General features: G+C 41.7%; 1 protein-coding gene across 1 annotated transcript in view; it reads right to left on the bottom strand.

Annotated features, from left to right (window-relative positions):
• Nucleotides 1–247: 247 nt before the first annotated feature.
• LOC107575399 (NACHT, LRR and PYD domains-containing protein 12-like) overlaps nucleotides 248–8,579 on the bottom strand; it is a 36,113-nt gene continuing 27,781 nt past the window's right edge. Inside the window, exons 5-6 of the mRNA XM_016261779.1 lie at nucleotides 1,578–1,624; nucleotides 248–804 (exon numbers count right to left, since the gene is read on the bottom strand). Of these exons, the coding sequence (XP_016117265.1) occupies nucleotides 248–804; nucleotides 1,578–1,624 (604 nt within the window). The remainder of the gene's footprint in view (nucleotides 805–1,577; nucleotides 1,625–8,579) is intronic.

The following is an 8,579-nucleotide window of genomic DNA, read 5'->3' as shown; positions in this document are numbered from 1 at the left end:
CTCTCACACACACACACACACACACACTCTCTCTCTCACGCACGCTCGCTCACGCACTCACACACTCACGCTCACTCACACACACACACACACTCTCTCTCTCTCTCTCACACACACACACACACACTCTCACTCACACACACACACACTGATTTTACTATCTATATGAGGATTTATTACAGTTACTGATTTATCATGTAGCTCAAAGAATTATGGGTATAATAATTCATCAATCTATTCTGATACATCAAATCAGTTTCACTGTTGACCCAATAAAAACATAAAACCCAGGATAGAGCGGCTGAGTGAATGTGGTCTGGACTGTGTGGATGAGGCTCATTGTGTCAGAGATGCTGTAGAAGGACAGAGTTCCTGCACTGTGATCCACAAACACTCCTATTCTACTGTTATCATCATCATCATCATCATACAGTCCTATTCTCCTGCTGATGGGCTTCACAGGGAGAGCAGTGTGTTTGCTATTGTGTCTGAATGAGTAACTGAAGGGAGAGCAGATCAAACTCCAGGACTGATCATTAGATCCAAACCAACACTCATCACCGTCTCCCTTCCAGCTGATGCTCTTATATGACACTGATATAGACACATCTCCACTGCACTCAATCTCCCAGTAACAGCGTCCACACACACTCTCTCTACACAACAGCTGAAGCACACGATCAAATCTGTCTGGATGATCAGGATACGGCTGATCCTCTTCCGCACCTGTCACCTTTCTGTTCTCCTCAGACAGACTGAGACGAGTGTGTGCTGTGTTTGGATCCAGTGTGAGAAAACAGGCATCTGAACACAAGAACAGAGACATTTATAAAAAATAACAATCACTACAGCTGTGTGTGTGTGTTTTATATATGAGTGTGTGTGTGTGTGTTTTATATATGAGTGTGTGTGTGTGTTTTATATATGAGTGTGTGTGTGTGTGTGTGTGTGTTTTATATATGAGTGTGTGCGTGTGTGTGTGTGTGTGTAAGAGAGAGAGAGAGAGTGTGTGTGTATGTGTGTGAGAGAGAGTGTGTGTGAGAGAGAGAGTGTGTGTGTGTGTGTGTGTGTGTGTAAGAGAGAGAGAGAGAGTGTGTGTGTGTGTGTGTGTGTGTGTAAGAGAGAGAGAGAGAGTGTGTGTGTGTGTGTGTGTGTGTGTAAGAGAGAGAGAGAGAGTGTGTGTGTGTGTGTGTGTGTGTGTAAGAGAGAGAGAGAGAGTGTGTGTGTGTGTGTGTGTGTGTGTAAGAGAGAGAGAGAGAGTGTGTGTGTGTGTGTGTGTGTGTGTAAGAGAGAGAGAGAGAGTGTGTGTGTGTGTGTGTGTGTGTGTAAGAGAGAGAGAGAGAGTGTGTGTGTGTGTGTGTGTGTGTGTAAGAGAGAGAGAGAGAGTGTGTGTGTGTGTGTGTGTGTGTGTAAGAGAGAGAGAGAGAGTGTGTGTGTGTGTGTGTGTGTGTGTAAGAGAGAGAGAGAGAGTGTGTGTGTGTGTGTGTGTGTGTGTAAGAGAGAGAGAGAGAGTGTGTGTGTGTGTGTGTGTGTGTGTAAGAGAGAGAGAGAGAGTGTGTGTGTGTGTGTAGACGTACATTTCTTTAGTCCTGCTGTAATTCTGGATTCTCCTCCATGATCCACACTAGAAAACACACACATTCAGTCAGTGAGCACAAGTTTTAGTTTGATAGATTTAAAAAATATTAGACAGAAATTAAGTTTAAATGAGTGGTTGCTAAGGTATTTGGGGTGGTTGCTATGCTGTTGATAACATGTTCTGGGTGGTTGCTATGCAGTTGCTAGGGCACACAGGGTGGTTTGCTAGTGTCTCGCTATGCAGTTGTTAGTGTTATCATCACATTGCTAGCATGTTTTGGAATGATTTAGCATGTTCTAGGCTTGATTGAGTCTCAAGGGATTCTGGGAGTTTAGATTTGAATTTTGTCAGAGTTTGAATAGTCGTGGCTCATCTGAACATTCCGTCAATGTAAGTCTGTGGGATTTTTATCAGTGGTCAGCAGCTGGCGAAGCCTTTTGACATAATGAAATAAATAAACGTAATATTTATTGTATATTAACGAAATGTATATTAAGCACATCAAGGTCAGCTCAGTAGAGCTGTCAGCGGTCCTATAGCACCACGGGTTGTTACTACAGTTAACAGTTGCTACGGTCAGGCGTGCAGTGAAGAGAGCAGAGAGCGGCGAGACAGATGAAACTTTCAGTGAGTGAAAAGTCCTTAAAAAGTCATTTAAAGGCATTAAAAGTCTTAAATAGTACAAGAAAGTCTTAATAAGGATTTTTAGGAGATCTTAAATGTGGGGATGGTAAGATGAGAACTGCGATACGGCTTAATATGATGATTAAACTTCAAAAGCCTCTGATTTCATTGAATATGAGTGCTGCACGTTTCAGAGTCAGCTGCTGCGCTGCGTTACCAGAGAAACAGCTGTGTTTCTGCTGTTCCAAAAGCGCCTCCTGCTGGCAGAGGATGAATGTGCATTTTTATTAAGCCCATCCGCTGTTGTTGTTCAGACCAATGTGAAAATCAACCCATGTTTTTATGCAAACACGTAGAGTTGTAAATGTGAACTGGTGGATCGACAAGAAGCTAATGCATTATAAAAATTTAAAACATTCAGACAGTAAAATATATTTATGTATTTAATTAATTAATAATTTAATTAATAGGCTATAATTGATAATAATTATTTAAATTAATATAGCCTAATAATTGATACTTTTGCCTCCATTTCCTTAAACAAATGGTTTAAAGGCTGAAATGTGAAGTTAATCATTCCAAAAACCTTTTTGTTTTTGTGAAAATTTGTGTCTGAACATTTTAATTTTATTTGTGCAGGTCTTAAAAAGTCTTAAATATGAGCTTAAATATCCTGCAGATACCAAAAAACACCAATTTATGTTTTAGGTAGGCCTATATAACTGTCCGGACCTCGGCTGGTGAGGAGGATTCATTACTGGACCTCAAGCAGCTTTAGTTGAAGACCCTTGGTCTGTGGGATTTTTATGGTTTTATCTTTTTCTTTAATTTTTTCTTTATTTTCAGGTGTTTCTCAGAGACTGAATTGGTTTAAAGCGCAGAGACTCTGCAGCAATAAAATCTCTTCCTGAACTTCACAAGAGCTTGAAGAAACACAGCGGTGAGACGCGTGTTTGAGTCTCAAACCAGACCACGAAATCAACACAGTAATATTTGTCTGTACTATCAAAAATACATCTGAATCAGAAATGTTCATGATTTCCATCATTTTGACAGATAACAGATATTGTATTTCCCTGCTTTAGAAACATTCCAGTAAACACTGATAACAGAGATCAGAAATTAAAAAGAGACAAATACATTTTAAAAGCATCTGATGAAAACAAACCTGGAAAGAGACGTGAAGATTTGAGGAGAAAAAACAGAGATTCTTAGAGCATTCAGTGAATTATTCATGAGATGAAAAAAAGAAGAAGAGCAAAATGCAAATGAAAATAATCAGGAGAAAACGAATGAAAAGAGCTCTTCTATAGAGATTGTGAAGCTACATCATGCCGCATTGCATGCTGGGGCGCCACCACCATTCAGGGAGGATCATCGCATGATAATTAGATGTTTTCACTCAAGTTTTGTAGAGTTTTGTTTACAATGTTAATTTGATTACAGTGAAAACAGTGTCTCCCGCTGGACGCTCGCTGCTGCTTCAGCGTCATATGGCAGAATATCCAAATAAAAGTGTGTGTTCAACAAGCTTTCTTTGTTGAATACGTTTCAGTGACGAAGTATGATTGTTGTCATTGTAAATATAAATTTTTCCATAGCCACAGAAGAGAATCAGAGATTGTGGGTCACATTCAGCGGACAGACATGAACACACTGTACTTTTATATTTATTTAAAAAACAGCTCGATAAAGCCTTACTTTTAAATCAACACCTGCTGTTGTGTTTCTTCTTTCTCATCTATGATAAATTAATAAATTTGATATCATACCCAGTTAATTAAAGAAATCACTGCTTCCCACACACAGTTCATTCTGGTCCTGGGCTGGAATCAGCTTCCAGAAGAGATCAGATGTGCTAAAACATTAGTCACATTTAAATGCAGACTCAAAACTCATCTGTTTAGCTGTGCATTTATTGAATGAGCACTGTGCGATGTCCGAACTGATTGCACTATATTATATGTATAATCGTTTTCTTAAATTCATTTTAAACCTCTTAAATCAAATTTTTTAAAAAATAATTTTCAAAGTTTTAAATTCCTTGTTTTATTGTTGTGATTATTGTTTTTATTTTATTTTATGTAAAGCACTTTGAATTACCATTGTGTATGAAATGTGCTATACAAATAAACTTGCCTTGCCTTGCCTTGCCTTTGTATCACTGCATTATTCCTCACAGTGACGCCAGGTTCAAACATACTCCGTTTGCAGTACGTATGCAGAGCATATTTATTTCCGCGCCCATGTTAACTTACTGTGCGTCTGCAGCACCAAGTCTATTTTTGCTGTGCTGCACGCTCTGAATTAAACAGCACATTGTTCGCGGTAAAAAAATTAACAAGGATTGACACGGAAATGTAGTACTAAAATGTTTGTGATAGCCTACTACCTTTAAACGTAAGGAAAGTAGACTATAGGCTATATTATACTTGCTTGAGTAACTTAATATATATATATATCTATAAGTAAAACCGCATTGAATAATACGTTTATATTTATTGCGTTTAAATGTGCTACGTCTATGAAAGATTGTATTACTGTACTGTGTAAAAAGAGCCTTAAAATGCTGAAAAATCATTTTCAGTAACAATGTTTGGATTTGAAATCAATATAAATCAATATAATGGATAAATGTTGTGTTTGTGTTAAGTAGCCGCGGATCAGTAGCGGACTGCAAACGTGTCCTGTGTGAAAGCACAATGAATCCGTGCTGCTTCTGCACCACAGACGTAACGCACATGGACTGCATTCGCACTGCAGACGGAGTATGTGTGAAACAGGCGTGAGCGTCACAGCAGATGAGCGAAACATACACTCATTTTACAAATATTACTGTTGTTGTGTCAGAGAATGTAGTTTTTAGGCGAGAATGTAGTTGTTTAAAGATATCGCTTTCATCAGCAGAGACAGATATGCCAAACTGATTTATTTCCATGAATTTATGACTGTACTCAGGGGCGGATTTAGTGATTTGGGGGCCCTAAGCAAATGTCAGGTATGAGGCCCCAACACAATAACTAAGCATGCTCTTTTACGCCTAACCCTTATTTTGCGCGCTCTCTCTCTCTCTCTTTCTCATAGTTTATAGTTTATTTACCTCTTCACAACTTATGAAAATTTGATGCTCTCCAGAACACAAATACACACTGGAACGTTTGCCAAATATTTTTCGCCAATATCAGATGGGGCCCCCTGATGCCCCGGGGCCCTAAGCAGCCGCTTACCTTGCTTATTGGTTAAGTCCGCCCCTGACTGTACTAGAGAATGAAAGCTCTAACAGACGCAGATAACCGCATACTCATTTGATCTCTCACTCATACAGGGGTGTAAAACGTACTCAAAAATTAGACTCAAGTGAAAGTACAGAGACCCCAGCTGATGAATCAATGTCTTCTGAAGTGAAATGATAGGCGTTTGTGAGAAAAACACTAATGTTTTCAACTTGAACATCATGTTAACTTTGTACACTTGCATTATATGGACTAAAAATCTTACTGTGTTCATCTGAAGAAAGAAAGTCATATATATCTGAGACGGAGTATCCTTTTGTAAGTAATTAACTTAAACTGATTTATTATGGCAAGCAAGTGAATATAAGCATCAGAGGGGAGAGTCAACTATTAACAGGCCCCCTCTCCACATTTATTCCAATGCCCAGTAATTTTCAAGTACAGTGAAAGAAGCTTATGGACTGCAATCGACCTTCAGGGAGCGTTATGAGCAATAGAGAATCAGTTGGGCCTCCTGAGTCAGAATCAAGATGGTATGATGGGTTCTATGAGAGCAGTCGTAGCTCTGAGCCCTTAAGACAGCTGTGAGCAAGCAAGCAATAACTGATGGAGGTGCTGGAGCATGTGAAGCACAGGTGCTTTTATGATTGCGTCCTCTAGGGGTCGCTATGGGGGGAACGCCTCGTCGTGACCCGTGTCTGAAGCATACATTGAAAAAACACCAACAACACGTTGGCCGGCGACAGCCATGACGTCACTACCGGTGCGACTATAGTATAAATAGGCGCCGGGAGAACACATCATCCTCTTCTTCGTCTTCACTGACTGTTTTGTTTGAAGCGTGCATTTCTGTGGAACTAGCAAAGTGTTTACAGGATGTGTGCATCCGTGTCGTCGTTATTTGACATCTGATGACACACACGATCTATGCGTTGTTTGTTTGGGCGAAGAGCACGCACGCGATGTCCTTGAGGGGGCAATCGGCGTGCACTGCAAGCGTTTTCCAATGAAAAAGCTCCGCTCTCAATTGCCCCTTTCTTCGAGGAAAGAGGGGCAGCCATCTGCTTCCCGCGATTCAGGACCCTCCGCTGCTGAGGCACGGAGATCAATGAGCTATCTGCTTCCCGCGATTCAGGACCCTCCGCTGCTGAGGCACGGAGTTGAATGAGCTTGTGGAGATCGCAGGTGGATCTGGCCGATGAGTTTAAAGAGGGGTTTTCCCTCTCGCGATTATTGGCTGTGGACGAGAGTGAGCCGCTGGAGGATGATGTTATTTCATTAACATCGTCTGATCCAGGGGCCAGTGCTCTGCTGAGTTCAGCCCAGGAAGAGCAGGAAATGTCTGAGGAGGGCGAAGAAGCTGAGGCTGAGCCTTCCCAATACTCCTGCCCTGCGTATGATGGAAGTTATTTCCTTACTTTTGGAAGTTATGGATCTCGATGAACGTTATCTTTCTGGCCATAACCCTCCAGCTCAGGTGAGCCTTCCTTTCTTCCTTATCTCCATACAGAGATCGAGAAGGAATGGAAGAGGCCGTTTTCCTCACGCGCCCATCGATTCCAGCATACGAGATATGCCAACATCGAGGCGATGCGCGAAAACGGCTATGAGAAGATGCCCCCTATAGAGAGACTCTGGCCAGCTATCGCTGTATGGGTGAGACGTCCTCTCTTAAGACTCCCTCCTGGCCATCTAAGCCCCTTCAGGATACATCTCGCTTGAATGGCAGGGCATACGCAGCAGCAGCAGGTCGCTTCATTGCACACGATGGTGGTGCTCCAGGCATATCAGGCTGACCTGCTGAAAGACCTGGATAAAGGCGAGGGCCTTTCTCCTGATGAGGTAGCTGAGTTGCGCCGCACCACGGATCTCGCTCTCCGTGCTACTAATCAAACCGCCTCTGCTATGGGCAGGTCCATGGCGGCTATGGTAGTGACGGAGAGACATCTGTGGGTGAACCTGGCAATATCGGGAAGAAAGAGAGGGGCTTTCTTCTCGATGCTCCGGTTTCGCCTTCCAAACTTTTTGGTATCTCTGTTGAGACGGTGGTCGAGAAGTTCAGGGAGGCGAAGGCGAGCTCAGCGGCCTTCAAATCCTTCATTCCACGAAGGTCCAGGTCTGAGCCCGAACAACCCAGGGGTCCTGGCCCATCTCGGTTTGAGGATCAGAGACGGGCACAGAAGGCTAGTGTCGCGGCTCGCGCTCCTCCCCCGCCTGCGGGTAGGGGTAGGAGGAATCGCGGGTCAAAGGGAGGTAGGCAAGACCTAAGGGATGTGATCCAGGCAAGGCGTCAGCGCTTCGTCCGGATCAGAGTGATACTTCAGTATCTACTCATTTCCTTCATTTCCTTTTTACATCTGCCCTTATCTTCCCCTTCCTAATTCCCCTGTAACCACTTCATATATATATGAAGAGTTTGGTTCCAAAACGCTATAAATCCATTTTGATTAATTTGAGTAAAAATGTGTTTTCTTTACCAAGAAAGTGGCAAGATGAAAACCACTATTTTCTGTTTAAAACGTTCACATAGCATCTTTAGGTTATAATAACATAAAAAATTCAAATCCAGATTTTGATTTTTTTAAATGTATTATAAAAACAGATTATTTTTTCCCAAAATGCATTAAATCCATTGAATCAATATAAAAGTTATTTTTCATATTGAAGCTGTTGAAAATACACAACAAAGTAAGTTGATCCACATATGACAGCCTCTGAACTTGGTCAATACTAATCTTATTAATAGCTTACAATTTTTCCCACTGCAGAAACCACCACAGGTTCATCAATGCCGTAAAAATTATTATATATTTTTTTGGGGCTGCATGATAAATCGCATGCGATTGTCATCCGCATCTCGTCAGTAAAGCCGGTTCTGTGATTAGTAGTAAATCTCCATCACATGCTTTCAGATGGAGCGGCATTTAATACGATTCATCTGCGATATGAATGCGATATTGCGTAGCTTGTCAGTTACTGTTTACAATGCGTGGAATGGTGCACTGTGATTGGTTGAGCGGATGTATCGCATTCTGCAGAGAAGGGAGACTGGTGTTTGTCCCGGTTTGGAAAGATAGGGAGAAACATGACCGAATAGTACGGCGGATATCGCATTTTGCGTAAAATTAAAAATTGACTTTTCA

The sequence above is a fragment of the Sinocyclocheilus grahami genome, unplaced genomic scaffold, assembly GCF_001515645.1.
Source record: "Sinocyclocheilus grahami isolate Dianchi unplaced genomic scaffold, SAMN03320097.WGS_v1.1 scaffold2614.1, whole genome shotgun sequence".
Lineage (NCBI taxonomy): Eukaryota > Metazoa > Chordata > Actinopteri > Cypriniformes > Cyprinidae > Sinocyclocheilus > Sinocyclocheilus grahami.
The sequence above is the reverse complement of the archived record's forward strand: the minus strand, read 5'-3'. Positions and strand labels throughout refer to the sequence as shown.